Here is a 17,531-nt window from a genome sequence, read left to right on the forward strand (position 1 = left end):
TCACCGTAGCCGCCCCTGACTTAACTGTTTAGTATTACTCTTTGTGTTTTGTTTGTTAGAAATTTTAAAACCCATTGCTCGATTTTCCAATTACTCTTTTTGCATATATTTTGTACACTATTATACTATCGCACCTATCGACGATTTTAAAAAGATTATGTACTCCACCTGCATGTTGTTTGTCTTCTAGTGCATTCAAGACATTGTGAAAATAAGTTAATATAATGGTTGGCTAATTGGCCTTAGAGTCTATCGATGACTATAACTGGTCATTAATTAAGGGGTTGTGAATGCTTGAATCCCTAAGGAGGGGTTAAAACAAACTCTCTGAGTATAGTGTATCTACACCAAGAAATGTACACCTCACAGTGTACATTTATAATATATATATATATATATATATATATATATATATATATATATATATATATATATATATATATAATATATATAATGTGCCGAATATGTAAAACTGGTCAATTAGCAAGAACTCATTTAAAATTAAGTCCTTTCTAAAATTTTCTCTTATATTTTTAAAGATATATTTTTTTCGTTAATGTTGATGTAAAAATTTATAATTTTGCACCAAAAGGAACTTAGAAAACTTACCTAACCTTATTATAACAAGAACAATTTATTTTAGCCTAACCCAACTAAATATATTTTAAATACGTTTACAATAATTTAGTACTAAACAAACACAATTAAATACATTTTTTTCGTTAGGTTCAGAATGATTTTGGCGAAATTATTGCATACACAAATTTTCACTTGTCTTACTCACTACGAAAGCAAAAGACTTGGCAGACGATGCAACATCCCCCCAATGAAAAGCAGGGGTGTCACTAGCACGTTAAGAGACCATACAATAAGTGTCAGGGGCCCGAGACTGTTCAACTGCCTCCCAGCACACATAAGGGGGATTACCAACAGACCCCTGGCAGTCTTCAAGCTGGCACTGGACAAGCACCTAAAGTCGGTTCCTGACCAGCCGGGCTGTGGCTCGTACGTTGGTTTGCGTGCAGCCAGCAGCAACAGCCTGGTTGATCAGGCTCTGATCCACCAGGAGGCCTGGTCACAGACCGGGCCGCGGGGGCGTTGACCCCCGGAACTCTCTCCCGGTAAACTCCAGGTATGGCAAGATGAGCGTTGCTATTTAAGCCAAGATGGCAAGTTCTGTCTATTCGGCACGACATCTATATATATATATATATATATATATATATATATATATATATATATATATATATATATATATATATATATATATATATATATATATATATATATATATAATTATTCACTCATTCACTCATTTGTATCGGCTTGTTATTCGTTAATTTCTTTCAAAGCCTATCAACTGTTCAGCGGCCCATTAAGGTTGCAGGTGACCAGCTCACCACCAGTCAAGAATAATACTCTTTTTTTTTTACTCTACTACTAATAGAGTTAGACGAATATAAATCACTGTGTAACTGTAACTTATAAATTCATGCAACTGATTTTCATGTCACTGATACATTTATATTATTTAAAATAAATACTAATACATTTAACAATTGTTAATTGGGCTTTATGCCTATCGACTATTGAGTTTAATTAAGGCTCCATGTCACCTCATCACTAATCAGGACTACATTAATCCAATATATGGACCTAGATAATATTTTGTTCGGATTTTTAACCCTGAGGGTTAGCCACCCAAGAATGTCAATACGTCATCGGGGACTCTCTTATTTCCATCGGGGTCCTTAAATCTCCTCCATCAGGATTGTATCCACAACAATCGGCTAATACCCAGGTACCTACTTACTCCTAGGTAAAGAGGGGCAGCAGGTGTAAAGAAACATGCTCAACGTTTCCCTCACTTGTTCTCTCTAGGCTGGAATACTGCTGTACATTAACATCTCCATACAAAGCAGGTGAAATCGCAGATCTAGAGAGTGTACAGAGATCCTTTACTGCACGTATAAGTTCTGTCAAGCACCTTAACTACTGGGAACGCTTGGAAGCACTTGACTTGTACTCGTTGGAACACAGGAGGGAGAGATATATCATAATCTACACTTGGAAAATCTTGGAAGGAATGGTCCCAAATCTGCACACAGAAATCACTCCCTACGAAAGTAAAAGACTGGGCAGGCGATGCAAAATGCCGCCAATAAAAAGTAAGGGCGCCATTGGTACACTAAGAGAAAACACCATAAGTGTCCGGGGCCCAAAACTGTTCAACAGCCTCCCATCAAGCATTAGGGGAATTGCCAATAAACCCCTGGCTGCCTTCAAGAGAGAGCTGGACAGATACCTAAAGTCAGTGCCGGATCAGCCGGGCTGTGGCTCGTACGTTGGACTGCGTGCGGCCAGCAGTAACAGCCTAGTTGATCAGGCCCTGATCCATCGGGAGGCCTGGTCATGGACCGGGCCGCGGGGGCGTTGATCCCCGGAATAACCTCCAGGTACCCGTGCCAGGGATCGATCCTGAAACCCTCAGTCTGTGAGCTGAGGACGCTACCAATCAAGCCACGAACACCTGTGTTGTATTACTGCAAACTCTGAACGTATATATACTGAGATATGCACCCCTTCTACGAATATATGCATTGTTGTTCTCGGTGCACACACGTCAAGAGAGATAATCATCAGAATATATACAGTCTTAATTTATATCCATATAACTAATATTCATTCAGCACAGTGTTAATAAGTCAGTGTTTGACACTACTGGGTTATCCTCGGTTAATTTAAACATAGGTTGCTATACAGTATACGCCAATCGTAATCATTTGAACTTTATAATTTTGTCCAGAACCTGAATAAAAAAAATTTTTTTTTTACTGTTCAACTCCCTCATAATTAAAATAACTTACGAAATCGTAATAACACGAATGCAAACAAATCACGGAACGGGTGAGGGTTTGAACCCATGGGAAGTGATTTGATAAAATACCTATCATTGTTTTAGTATTATTCCTTTAGTTCGCCCTGATAACCGTGTGCCATTTTCTGTTTCAGACCTTCCCAAAGGCTGGGAGCGTGGCGTAACCCCAGAAGGCATCCTATACTATATTGAGTAAGTCACAGTTATACTTCGGTCTTCTCCATCTATGCACTGTAGTAGTAGTTTAGAATTTCTGTATATTTTGCATTTAATATTTTTTTCTTGAAATAAATAAATCACATGTTATGCTCTGCATAACCAGGGATTTTATATGTTTACTGTTAAATATGACGTTTTGTAAAACGTTGGAGGGGGAAAAAAAGACTAAAATCAGGGAATCGGTTAAGAATTCTCCATAAAAAAAAATTCTCCATCGACACCATGCCCAGCTTTTCTAGGGCAGGGTAGGTGCCTGAGCCAGAGCTTGCAGCTCACAAGACTGTCATTCCCATTAGCCCCCTTGGGGCGGGGATGGCAGACCAGAAAGGCTTAGCTTCTCCCTACGAGCCCCGTGAGGGCGGGGAATGTGGCTAGGCCTGGGGACAGTTGGTCCCAAAGATGAGGGGGTACTTGTGCCTCCTCCCATGGGTGACTTAGGTCTCAGACACTCCCTACACAGGGAGCCAAGGCCGGGCCACCACTTGGAAAAGGCCCGGGCCGGGAGAATACTGACGAATCTTTAATAATAATCATAATAAGATTTCTCCTTCGGGGATGCCTAAATAATAATAAACTACCCATTTTATTGTTTAGGTATCTCCCCCAAGGGGAGAATGCCACATACTTAGGCTTGGGTAAGTAACAAGACCAGTCTTGGGACAATTAGCATGTTCACATACCCTGTGACCAAAGTTGTTGAACCCATTCCCAGCATCTTGGAATGACTCGTATAATTTCCAAAACCCTCAGGGGGCGTAACTACGAACGTTCAAAAAAAAAATCGTCTCAATTCGACGACGGTGGAGAGTGAAATTCAGGCGTGTAGGAGCAGATTTGACCATTTTATGTGTCAAATAATGTGGATTTTTTTATTCCTGTTAAATTATGTTCAATAAATTTTAGTTTACCACCTCATGAGATTCAATATTCAATGGGTGATGCATTTTAAGACCGGCATAACGCACATTAAATCTTGTTTACATACAGGCGAATTTGTTATAGTAAAATAATTATCAAGCTTGGAACCATCGGAATCCTTGTCATAAATGAAGAAAGATTCATCTGACCGGGCTTCAGATTTTCACCACTGGTGTTATTCAGTGAACGCAAGGTTCATGCTGTTATTGGGTGGCATGTGCCCCAGTTTCCCAAGTTTATTTAAAAGTGATATTTATATTCAATATCTGAAGAATGCTTTTTATGACTGACTTCAAAATTTTAATGATTATGCATTCTGCAAGAAGGATGATATACCCCTCTAGCTTGCTAGCCTTTTAAACAGAGGCTCGAGTAAGGGTTTCATAATTGAGTTTTGATAGATTGATTTATTTAGCCAATATGTAAGTTCTTAATTCTCGTTCTAAAACTGAGAGGCTCCCAAGTGGCTTTCTTGGAAACCTTTGTGTACTGTATTGATTTAAAGTTCTAGGATACCTCATCAGTGATGTCGGATATTGAGGTTATCTTTCAGGTAACTGAAGACGAGTCATCTAACCAGCTCATGAGAAATCATGTGCCTTGTTCATATTTTTCCAGGTAAAATGTAATAAAACAGAAAAGCACTGCAGTATGCCTGCTGTTCCATGTTAGGCAAGATCTACTCACACCCAACCACTCCTACTCATTTATTTGTCTAATCTGATAAATCTCTAAATTACCCGGGATTCGAGCACGGGGGGATGGGGGCTTTTCGATTGAGCCAAATTCTCTATTACTTCGCTTCGTGATGCTAGCAATGATGTAAAATGTAAAGCTTTAAAAATTAATGGAAGGGTAATAACTGTGAAGAGGCTAGTTGGAGAAGACGCTAGGGATGTCGGGTATGAAGATTAGAACGGTGAAAGATTCAGGAAGGACGAGAAGGAAGATAATGCATAACGTGAGAAATTTCTGTTATTTAGCTCGCAGATACTCTAAGGAGTGTTTGATAATCGTCCTTGCTGCCCTGCACCACCAACCTAAACCATGTTGCTGCTCAACCACAACGTTGTTTTAAAACACTCTCAAATCAGCTACTTGGTGGGTCATACCTTGGTACTTCACCTATCTAAAATAATTCCTCTCGCTAAACTTATTAATTTCCTTTTCCCCTTTCAATGGGTCCCTCCTTTCCGTTCATTTGTTCGTTACGCGCATTAAAAAAACTTATGCTGTCTGGTCTTATCTGAAGTAGCAGATAACGCAAAATGCCGAAACATGGCGTAGAGAACGATCATACATGATGGAAGGGAGAGGCTGGAGAATTTGACTTGGTGCTGAAGTGACTAGGACTTTGCAAGAAAATGATGGTGCATGACGGGAGTGAGAGGCTGGCGTGTTGACTTGGTGTTGGAGTGACTTGTGTGCAAGATGTAATTTGAGGAGACTAGTGGTGCGTGATGGCACACCTGGACGGACTCTCCAAGTATCAATATTATCACTGTCTCCTTACTTAGTAGCTGCTGCAGATGAGAGGCTGCAGCCGTCTGTGGCAACTCTCACTCCCACTCCTTTCATGTACACCACTGTGACCACAAATGCAAGTCAAGTTAACGACTTTGAGGGGACTTGAGCTAGAGTTCGTCACGGCCACGCTAGCTGGAGATTCGTCTGTAAAAACTTGCATTTGTGGTCACAGTGGTGCCTATGCTAACCGTCCTATGGTGTAGAAATATACCTAGTTGGACGAATCTTATTGTGGCTAGTTGGTCCAGTGGCTAACGCGACGGTCTGGAGTTTTGAGACTCTCTGATCGCGGGCTCTATCCCCGCCAGTGGTATGGTTTAACAGTAGTGCAATCGAAATTAAACAGTTCTAAGAGAATCCATAAAAAATGGCTTTTTCAACATTATAGCAACTGCTCACGAAGAAATTTCTCGCCTAGCTGGTAGTAATAAGTTATCACAAGTTATATACACTGATGGATCTAAACAGGAGTCTTCTGGCAGGGCTGCATCTGCTCTTGTTGCCACCTCCCTAGTTAAGAACGATAAAAAAAATGAGTTTGGCATAAGAATTAACAACTGGGCGTCTAAATTGCAAAATGAATTGTTTGCAATCCTAGTGGCGCTAAAGCTAACTTATGACACTGAGCTTGACTCTATAATCATTACTGATTCTGTGTCATCACTGAAGGCTCGTGACTCACATAATGACTCCAACAACACGCTCCTTGGAGAAGCCAGGTATAGATTCTCAAAACTCCGGGGAAAAAGTAATTAATGTACAATTATTATGGATCCCATCACACATTGGATTACTCCTTCATGATAAAGTTGATATGTTAGCCAAGAAGAGTACCCAGAAGGAGAATGTAGAATATAACTTTGGTATAACTGTGTCTAGCATTAGGAATAATATTAGGAGAGAAGTAAATAACGAAAATGATTGTTATAGGAATGCACTTAGAAGCCTGAGTAGATCTATAACCCACTATGATAACATGAACGTAGATAAGTATGTTTATGGAGCAACTTGCAATGTGAACAAAGTGACTGATGTTGTAGTGGCCAGGCTTAGGCTTAGTTACAAGTACTTTTGGCAGTTTGGGAGACACACAGATGATGATCAAACCAAATGCAAATTATGTGGCCAGGCATATGGTCACAGTCTTGAACACTGTGCTTAATTGTCCACTTATTGAGAAATATAGAGGTAGACAGTATAATAACCTATGTGACATGTCAAGATATCTTATTAATGAAAATAAAATACCAGATATACTAAGCAGATTTCCTAAATTTGCTTGTAACAGATAAGTGAACTAAAGATACAAATCCAAATATACACCTGTTAACCCTTTTTGGGGCCTTTTGTGTATTCAGATGCTCTTGCGCTACCGTCCATAGGATGGATATGGGGTGCACAAAAAACTAGCCACTTCGGTGGCAAAATCTAGAAAAAATCTATCTTTTACTCAAACACAAGATAAGATGTATTGAACGACTCTCAGGAAATAGTCAGGGGGCTATACAAGGACCACGGTTCGAGTCTCTGCCTGGTATTCTATTTACTCGTATATTTTGACCTGGACTTTTGTGTTCGTCGGGTTTTAACTTTGGGTTTTTAATATTCAGGAGTGATATTTTGGCCCAATGGTTTTTGTTTGTGTTTATTTTTGTATTGTTATTTGTTAAACTATGTTTTTCTTGTATGTCTTTAATAGTAGAAAAATGACAATAGTTTCGAGGTATTCGCAAGAGCGAGGGAAGGAGGGGGGGGGGGAGTGTTGGAGGTCCAGGAGTTTCATATACATTTTATCGCCAAGGGAGAGAGCGAGAGGTAAAGAAGAGGGAGGAGCAAGAGGGTAAGTAAGGGAGAAGTATTTATTGCCTTTGTTAAGAGTCTGATATCAGCTGAAATATGACGTCTGTTTATGTGGTTGTGTAGAGAAGATCCGGAATAGTGTAGAGAGAGGGAGGGAAGGGGAGAGAGAGAAAGATAGATAAAATTGCATGAATAGTCATCTGTTTGTGCTTGCTAATTGTGGTTGTGGAGGTCGAGTCTCAGCTCTTGGGCCTGACTCTACCACTTCGTTGTCAAGGTCGTTTCAGTTCCTGACCACTGAGACTGAAGAAATATTCCTTAAGATCTATGTGACTTTTTTTAACTACCAGCTGTGCTATCAGGTACCTGTTTACCTCCTCTTTGGCAGTTTATCCCTGTCCATCCTAGCAGTTCCTCTCAGTATTTTGAATATCGTTATCGTGTCGCCCCCCGAGTCTTCTCTTTTTTTAATTTCATCAGATTTACTTTCCTTGGTCTCTCTTCTTAGATCATTCTTTTTAACTCTGGGACTAGTCTCGTTGCAAACCTCGACACTTTATAGTTTCTTGACAGATTTGATTAAGTTTGAGTTCCTTGCTGGAATCATGTGATCAGTCCATCAATGATGATGGACTTATTACATCGACTCCTGGTTGAGGGACTGATTACTTCAAACCTCTCTCATCTTTCCCATTCTTCTCTGTATTGGTCTGAAGAAGCCACTAGCTGGAGAAACGTTTCTACCGTAAAGATACCAAGGTGTTGCACAAGTGCCTCATTCATCAGCTTGTTGGTTTTCTGAGCCATTTATAACAGTACTCCAAGATGGCCCTGACTTACGTTTTACATAATAATGTTATGAAGAACTTTTCGTTGAGATTCCTGAGACGTAATCTTAGACTTGCCACGCGTGCATGAATGTGTACGTGTGTTTGTGTGTACTCGCCTAGTTGTACTTACCGAGTTGTGTTTGCGGGGCTTGAGTCGAGACTCAGCTTTTGTTCTCTCCTCTTAGACCTCTGATTAGCATAACTGATTTGTGGCCACTGAAGCTGTGTATAGACTTTACCTCCACGACTGCTTCATCCAAGTCATTTCACTTTTCACCCGCCCTGAGTTCAAAGAAATACTTCTTTACACTCCTATGACTCTTCTGTGTTATGAACTTTCACCCGTGTCCCTTTGATCCTGGTCTTCTTAATCCAAACAGTCTGTCCCTATCTGTCCCTCTTTGGATTTTGTGTCATAATCATGTCTTCCCTTATTCATTTCTTCTCTAAATTCGTCAGGTCCAGGTCCTTCAACATCTTTTCATTGTGGACCTCTCTCAGTTCTGGTATTAAACTGGTTGCAAAACTCTGGACCTTTTGGAGCTTCTTCAGGTGAGCTCCGTGCTGCGGCCATGTACTCATTAACTGGCCTAACATACGTCGTGAGCAATTCTTTATTCAACTTCCTGAATACTGTACTGATGTTTGCTGATCTTGCATGTCCCGATGACGTTATACATCCTATGTATATTTCTGGCGATATGCTAGGTGATCTATTTCATGCCCTCCCCTCATCCCAGGTCAAGCTTCTCTCCGCCCATGCTGTACTTTATATCCGATCTGCACTCATTTTCTCCAGGTCGCATGACCTTGCATTTGTTCGGATTGAACTCGAGAAGCCACTTGTTTTGTCATATTTGTAGTATGGTGAAGTCTTCCTGAGGTTTATCATTACTACTCTCTACTTTGTCATTCTGGTGCTTTCGGGCCCACTGGAACACTGCATTTTATCCCTGCTTCTTCATTCAGTTTCTGGACTAATCTCTGATGTGGTACTGTATCAACTGCATTCCTGCAGCCCAAGAAGATGCAGTCTTCCCAGCCCCATCTTTCTTGTATATCTCCGTAACTGTCATAGAACTCCAACAAATTTGTAAGACAGGATTTGCTATCTATGTTAGTTTTCTGTGAAGAATTTTCTCTCCAAGTGTTGTAATATTATTTTTCTTACTATCTTCTCAAGAACTTGGAGGTATCGGCTTATAGTTCAATGTATTGTCTGTCCCACGTTTTATATATGGAGGTCACATTTGCCTTTTTACAATTTTATGGCACTTGTCTTGCTTGGAGAGATTGCTTGTATACGTTTACTATTGAGTTACGTGGTGGTGCTGCACCTTGTCTCAGCTACCGTGCAGATATGTTGTCTGGTCGCCTTGCTGCTAGTACATCAAGCTCACTTACTAGTTTCAGCACTTCTTTTGTTGTGCTGATGTCTTTTAATATCTGTTGATCTGGTCTAACTTTTAACAGTTCTTTCCTGTAATCTCCATTTCCTTCTGTGTAGACTTCTTGGAATCTTTTGCTAAATTCTCAGTCAGTATCTTATCCTATTTCTTCAGCATTGTCATTTGGTCTTTCACAGTTGCCTTTTTTTTTTCTTAAGTGGCTGTAGAATAACTTTGGTTCAGTTTTGTCCTCTGATGCTATGTTACTTTCAAATTGTCTTTCAGCTTTGCTTCTTATTCTTGTGTATTAATTTCTGGTTCTCCTGCTCGATTCCCGAACAAAAGAGAAATGCCATGGTTCACCCAGGAGTGCAGATATGCCAAGGGAGGAGCAAGAGAGCTTGGAAGTATAGATCAAATAATTCTCTATTTCTTCCAAGCTCTCTTGCTCCTCCCTTGGCATATATGCATTCCTAATTTAACCATGACCTTTCTTTGTTGTTCTCGTTTCTTCGTGCTTGGTACAAATATTTCCTCTGCCTCTTGACACTTTCCCTCCATTACCTCCATCCCTTCCTCTACAGTTTTGCCCTCCAGTTTCCATTTTCGTTTCATTTTGCAGAAAATTTTTCATTCCGTAATAGTATCCATTTCTGTAGTCCTATTTTCTGCTATTTACTTCCTCCATTTCCTTCTCCATTCCCATTTCCACCTGGTACTGAAAATTTACACTACATGATCACTGGTACTAGTGGTTCTCCATTAGTAATTTCACCGATGTCATAATCATTTTGTGTAAAAACTAGGTCGAGTTATGCTGGCTCATCTTCCCCTCGTTCTTTCCTTTACAAGTTTTTCATTACTGCTCCAATAACTTACATTCTGCATGTTTCTGGTCCTCCCTGGGGATCCCAGTTTGCCAAGTCAGTCTCATTATTGACATCTAATACTAATGCTTTTCTTGCTCTCTCTTCAACCATCTTCAATATGTGAATTATTGTCCTGTGAATTATTGGCCTTCTAATGTTTGGTGGTGAATTTTATATCACTGACACTTGGATTTTTCTTAACTTATACGTTACAGCACCTGGTATAAAATCCTTGAACTCCCCTGTTTCCATGTTTTCTTGTTTCTAAGATCATCAGCGGTTTCTGACTATCGTTTCTACTCCCCTCCTTTGTTTTCTATTTATTTTCTTATTATTTGATAGCCCTCTGATAATAATTCATTTTATATTATTCCTAAGATTTTCGTCTCTGTAACAGTTCCTCCGATATTTTCCACATGAAAATTATGACATATCTTTCTCACCTGTGGTATTTCAGTGTGTATGGTTACTGAGAATTTAATGTGTCTGAACTGATGAGAACAGTGGAAGTTTTCTGTATATTTTCCAGAGCTGCAACTTCTCATGACTTACATGGGCTGTTGTCGTACAGTGCAAGTGTTGTAAAGAGTATTATCGTTGACTTGAAATCTCTTGTTTTGAAGGTTCTTGTTCCCTGTGGTTGTGATAGTAGCACTTATACGTATTAACAGGTGTAACGTTGCTAGCCTGAGCGGGTGGGTGGGTGGTGCAACCTTGATCTCCGGGACCCCTGCTGGAATCCCTGGCACCCCTAGAGGGATTCCTCTTCAAGGACATCCCAGTACACGTCCTGTAGTCAGAGAAGCAGGGAGACGCCCAGGTAGGACGTTGCTTCATCCGGCAGGTGTGACCAGAGTTACCTGCACCCCAGACCAGGCGTTGTCACGTACCTGCGAGTTGACGGGGATGCCACGGTACCGGCTGGAATACTGCTGCACCTGATCCAGATACCCGAGGTGCAAAGCACCTCATTCTATACCTATATACACCTTCTGTGTCCCTGTATGGTTTGTAACGTTTCGCTCCTGGAGAGCGAAACGTTGCCGCAATAAAATGTCACATTAGTTGTACTTTTGTTATTTTACGGAGATGTAACTAGTTCTCTATAACTACATTTTAAGGGAAAATTGAGTAATTTTCTGATATATCCAAGACTGGACGCTGATGTCTGTCTTCATGTAGTAAACAAACCACGGCACGGGTGGGCTTTGAACCCATGGCGGGTGAGTTATAAAACTCCAGGCACTGGCCTGGAGTTTTACGACTAACTGCAATCGTGTCATTACCATTTCGTGATTCATGTAGTAAGACATCAAGTGACTGGTGGAGGGAGATGGACACGAATGTCTTCACTCACTACGCATTTAGTGAAAACATTTCGATCCTTGGATCTTCATCAAGGACTGAAACGTTTCAGTGAATGTTTTCTAAATGAATGCATTCATGTCCGTTTCTCTTCATGGTCTATTATTTTTTATCTCTGAAACGAATGCATTTACTCAGTGAATGTAATAATAATAATAATAATAATAATAATAATAATAATAATAATCTTTATTTCTACAAGTACATGTACAAGGTATACAGGCCTAGGTGACATCAGTGACATACTACTGTATATATAAAAAAAAAAAACGTTATGCAGAGCATTTCGGGTAAATTTTGTCTCCAGGATGCGACCCACACCAGTCGGCTTACACCCAGGTGTAACAGGGACAGCAGGTGTCTCAAGGAAACACGTCCTAGTGTTTCCACCTGTACCGAGTATCGAACCACGGACCTCAGTGTGTGAGCTGAGTGCGCTAACAATCGACCTACGGGACACCTAAGGTGATCTACGAATTGTTGTACATTAGCAATTGTAAGAAGAACAGTAGAGACTGTTTGGAAGATGGTTACACCTCTTGTAACATAACAGTACTAGTTCCAGTGTTTGCCGTGACCTCCCGCGTCTCCTTAGTGCGTGTTTATCCGTGGGAATGTGTGTGCAAGACTGTGTACGTGTGTGTTGTGCGTGCACGTGTTTTGTGGGCTCGTGTGTGTGCATACGTGTGTATGTGCATACGTGTGTGTGTGTGCATACGTGTGTGTGTGCATACGTGTGTGTGTGCATACGTGTGTGTGTGTGTGTATGTGTGTACTCACCTATTTGTGATTTCAGGGGTCGATTCACAGCTACTGGCCCCGCCTTTTCGCTAGTTTCTACAGTCGTGTATTTGCATGAGTGTGTGTGTGTACTCACCTAATTGTAGTTGCAGAGGTCGAGACTCAGCTCCTGGCCCCGCCTCTTCACTGAACGCTACTAGGTCCTATCTTTCCCTGTTCCATGAGCTTTATCATACCTCGTCTTAAAGCTATGTATGGTACTTGCCTCCACTACATCGCTCGCCAGACTGTTCCACTTCCTGACCACTCTGTAGCTGAAGAAATGCTTCCTAACATCCCTGTGACTCGTCTGAGTCTTCAGCTTCCAAGAGTGACCCCTTGTTTCTGTGTCCCCTCTCTGGAACATCTTGTCTCTGTCCACCTTGTCTTTTCCACGCAGTATTTTGTATCTCGTTATCATGTCTCCCCTATCCCTCCTGTCCTCCAGTGTCGTCAGGCCGATTTCCCTCAACCTTTCTTCACCTTGCACTTTCTCTAAATTCTTAACGTGCTTGAGCCGGTGCGAGTTCCAAACTGGTGCTGCATACTCCAGTAAGGGCCTGACGTACACGGTGTACAGTGTCTTGAAAGATTCCTTACTTAGGTACCGGAATGCTAATCTCAGGTTTGCCAGGCGCCCATATGCTGCAGCAGTTATCTGGTTGATGTATGCTTCCGGAGACTTGTTCAGTGTTATAATCACGCCAAGATCTTTCTCCTTGAGCGAGGTTTGCAGTCGTTGGCCACCGAGCCTATACTCCGTCTACGGTCTTCTTTGCCCTTCTCCAATCTTCATGACTGCATTTGTCAGGGTTGAATTCGAGAAGCCAGTTGCTGGACCACGTGTCCAGCCTGTCCAGGTCTCTTTGAAGGTCTGCTTGATCCTCATCTGATTTAATTCTCCTCATTAACTTCACATCATCTGCGAACAGGGACACCTCTGAGTCTATTCCTTCCATCATGTCATTCACGTATACCAAAAATAGCAGTGTGTGTGTGTGTGTGTGTGTGTGTGTGTGTGTGTGTGTGTGTGTGTGTGCATACCGTACGTATACATGTATACATTAAGACATGCCGTCGTATAAGTGATATATATACTGTGCAACAAAAACTGTATGGCTCAATTTCATTACAATTAACACGCTCGTTCTAACCTAAACTGCCTTGCAAATTTGTATACGCCTAAATTTACGAGCGTAATACAATTTCGTTCGTGTAATTAAATACGCATTCGCTTCCAGGGTTCCAGGTGACTTTTTAACTAACTTGTTTTTTAAAGGTTTGAATCCTGTCGACTATGTGAGGGTTATATTTTTAAAGTTTTAAATCCTATCGATTACGTGAGGGTTATATTTTAAAAGGTTTACGCCCTATCGACTACGTGAGGGTTAAATTTTAAAGGTTTAAATCCTATCGACTACGTAAGGTCATAAAGCTGCCGTCTAGCCTGTAAACCAACATGAGGGATACTATAATTCGTAAAACTGTGTATATTCACACTGAGACATCACAAGAAACAAGGGATACCTTAATATGCAATATAACCACAGTGAAAAGTGGCAGTATTCCAGCACTTTGATAATCTCTCACATTACTCTCAGTGCTTTCTCATCAGTGTCCTTGATAATTTGGTTATATTTCACTGTGATTATATTTCACTGTGGTTATATTTTATTGTGGTTATATTGCACACTTATAAATAATTAAATAAAATAGTCTTTATTTCTACAATTATACCTGGAGGGGGTTTCGGGGGTCAACACCCCCTAGGTGACATCAGTAACATGCTATATAGAAAGCCCCTGGTTATGCAGAACATTTAGTTTAAGTTTAGTTTAATCTTTAAGTTTAATCTTTACGTTTAGTTTAATCTTGTCCCCAGGATGCGACCCACACCAGTCAGCTAACACCCAGGTACCTAATGGCTGCTAGGTGAACAGGGACAGCAGGTGTAAGGAAAGATGCTCAGTGTTTCCACCCGTACCTGGGATCGAACCTCTGAGACTCGGTGTATGAGCTTAGTTCCTTCTCAACCGAGCTACGGGACACCATAGATATGTAAATATCTCCGTGTTTATACACTGTGTTATACACAGTACCTCACGGTGTATATACCGTATTAACATATATAAACATTCGAATATAATATAAAGAAAGAAAATTAAGTGTCCAGAATACATTGACTTTGATACAGTAATGTATGCAAGGGAAGCTACGTGTTACTCTTGTTCATATATGTAAAAGTCTACCTGCGCACGTCTGCCAAGACACATGTTGAATGTATGATGCTGAATGGTTTCTTTTATGGGCCCGCTGTGGTAAAAAAAAAAAAATATTCTCCCCAGCACCAGTACATGAGAGTATTCTCCCCAGCACCAATACATGAAAGTATTCTCCCTAGCACCAGTACATGAGAGTATTCTCCCCAGCACCAGTACATGAAAGTATTCTCCCCAGCACCAGTACATGAGAGTATTCTCCCCAGCACCAGTACATGAAAGTATTCTCCCCAGCACCAGTACATGAGTTTTCTCCCCAGCACCAGTACATGAAAGTATTCTCCCCAGCACCAGTACATGAGAGTATTCTCCCCAGCACCAGTACATGAAAGTATTCTCCCCAGCACCAGTACATGAAAGTATTCTCCCCAGCACCAGTACATGAAAGTATTCTCCCCAGCACCAGTACATGAAAGTATTCTCCCCAGCACCAGTACATGAAAGTATTCTCCCCAGCACCAGTACATGAAAGTATTCTCCCCAGCACCAGTACATGAAAGTATTCTCCCCAGCACCAGTACATGAAAGTATTCTCCCCAGCACCAGTACATGAGAGTATTCTCCCCAGCACCAGTACATGAAAGTATTCTCCCCAGCACCAGTACATGAAAGTATTCTCCCCAGCACCAGTACATGAAAGTATTCTCCCCAGCACCAGTACATGAAAGTATTCTCCCCAGCACCAGTACATGAAAGTATTCTCCCCAGCACCAGTACATGAAAGTATTCTCCCCAGCACCAGTACATGAAAGTATTCTCATGAAAGTATTCATGAAAGTTTTCTCCCCAGCACCAGTACATGAAAGTATTCTCCCCAGCACGAGTACATGAGAGTATTCTCCCCAGCACCAGTACATGAAAGTATTCTCCCCAGCACCAGTACATGAAAGTATTCTCCCCAGCACCAGTACATGAAAGTATTCTCCCCAGCACCAGTACATGAAAGTATTCTCCCCAGCACCAGTACATGAAAGTATTCTCCCAGCACCAGTACATGAAAGTATTCTCTCCAGCACCAGTACATGAAAGTATTCTCCCCAGCACCAGTACATGAAAGTATTCTCCCAGCACCAGTACATGAAAGTATTCTCCCAGCACCAGTACATGAAAGTATTCTCCCAGCACCAGTACATGAAAGTATTCTCCCAGCACCAGTACATGAAAGTATTCTCCCAGCACCAGTACATGAAAGTATTCTCCCAGCACCAGTACATGAGAGTATTCTCCCCAGCACCAGTACATGAAAGTATTCTCCCCAGCACCAGTACATGAAAGTATTCTCCCAGCACCAGTACATGAAAGTATTCTCCCAGCACCAGTACATGAAAGTATTCTCCCCAGCGCCAGTACATGAAAGTATTCTCCCCAGCACCAGTACATGAAAGTATTCTCCCAGCACCAGTACATGAAAGTATTCTCCCAGCACCAGTACATGAAAGTATTCTCCCAGCACCAGTACATGAAAGTATTCTCCCAGCACCAGTACATGAGAGTATTCTCTCCAGCACCAGTACATGAAAGTATTCTCCCAGCACCAGTACATGAAAGTATTCTCCCAGCACCAGTACATGAGAGTATTCTCTCCAGCACCAGTACATGAAAGTATTCTCTCCAGCACCAGTACATGAAAGTATTCTCCCAGCACCAGTACATGAAAGTATTCTCCCAGCACCAGTACATGAAAGTATTCTCCCAGCGCCAGTACATGAAAGTATTCTCTCCAGCACCAGTACATGAGAGTATTCTCTCCAGCGCCAGTACATAAAAGTATTCTCCCCAGCACCAGTACATGAAAGTATTCTCCCAGCACCAGTACATGAAAGTATTCTCCCAGCACCAGTACATGAAAGTATTCTCCCAGCACCAGTACATGAAAGTATTCTCCCAGCGCCAGTACATGAAAGTATTCTCCCCAGCACCAGTACATGAAAGTATTCTCCCCAGCACCAGTACATGAAAGTATTCTCCCAGCACCAGTACATGAAAGTATTCTCCCAGCGCCAGTACATGAAAGTATTCTCCCCAGCACCAGTACATGAAAGTATTCTCCCCAGCACCAGTACATGAAAGTATTCTCCCCAGCACCAGTACATGAAAGTATTCTCCCCAGCACCAGTACATGAGAGTATTCTCCCCAGCACCAGTACATGAAAGTATTCTCCCCAGCACCAGTACATGAAAGTATTCTCCCCAGCACCAGTACATGAAAGTATTCTCCCCAGCACCAGTACATGAAAGTATTCTCCCCAGCACCAGTACATGAAAGTATTCTCCCCAGCACCAGTACATGAAAGTATTCTCCCCAGCACCAGTACATGAAAGTATTCTCCCCAGCACCAGTACATGAAAGTATTCTCCCCAGCACCAGTACATGAAAGTATTCTCCCCAGCACCAGTACATGAGAGTATTCTCCCCAGCACCAGTACATGAGAGTATTCTCCCCAGCACCAGTACATGAGAGTATTCTCCCCAGCACCAGTACATGAAAGTATTCTCCCCAGCACCAGTACATGAAAGTATTCTCCCCAGCACCAGTACATGAAAGTATTCTCCCCAGCACCAGTACATGAGAGTATTCTCCCCAGCACCAGTACATGAAAGTATTCTCCCCAGCACCAGTACATGAAAGTATTCTCCCCAGCACCAGTACATGAAAGTATTCTCCCCAGCACCAGTA

At 41.6% G+C, this 17,531-nt stretch overlaps 1 protein-coding gene across 2 annotated transcripts in view; it reads left to right on the forward strand.

The window, feature by feature from the left end:
* The window catches only part of LOC128697010 (uncharacterized), a 1,143,041-nt gene that overhangs the window by 55,189 nt on the left and 1,070,321 nt on the right, over positions 1-17,531 (forward strand). For both annotated transcript variants that reach the window (XM_053788515.2, XM_070090364.1), the window contains exon 3: positions 3,013-3,070. In XM_053788515.2, the coding sequence (XP_053644490.2) occupies positions 3,013-3,070 (58 nt within the window). The remainder of the gene's footprint in view (positions 1-3,012; positions 3,071-17,531) is intronic.

This window comes from Cherax quadricarinatus, chromosome 31 (assembly GCF_038502225.1).
Source record: "Cherax quadricarinatus isolate ZL_2023a chromosome 31, ASM3850222v1, whole genome shotgun sequence".
Lineage (NCBI taxonomy): Eukaryota > Metazoa > Arthropoda > Malacostraca > Decapoda > Parastacidae > Cherax > Cherax quadricarinatus.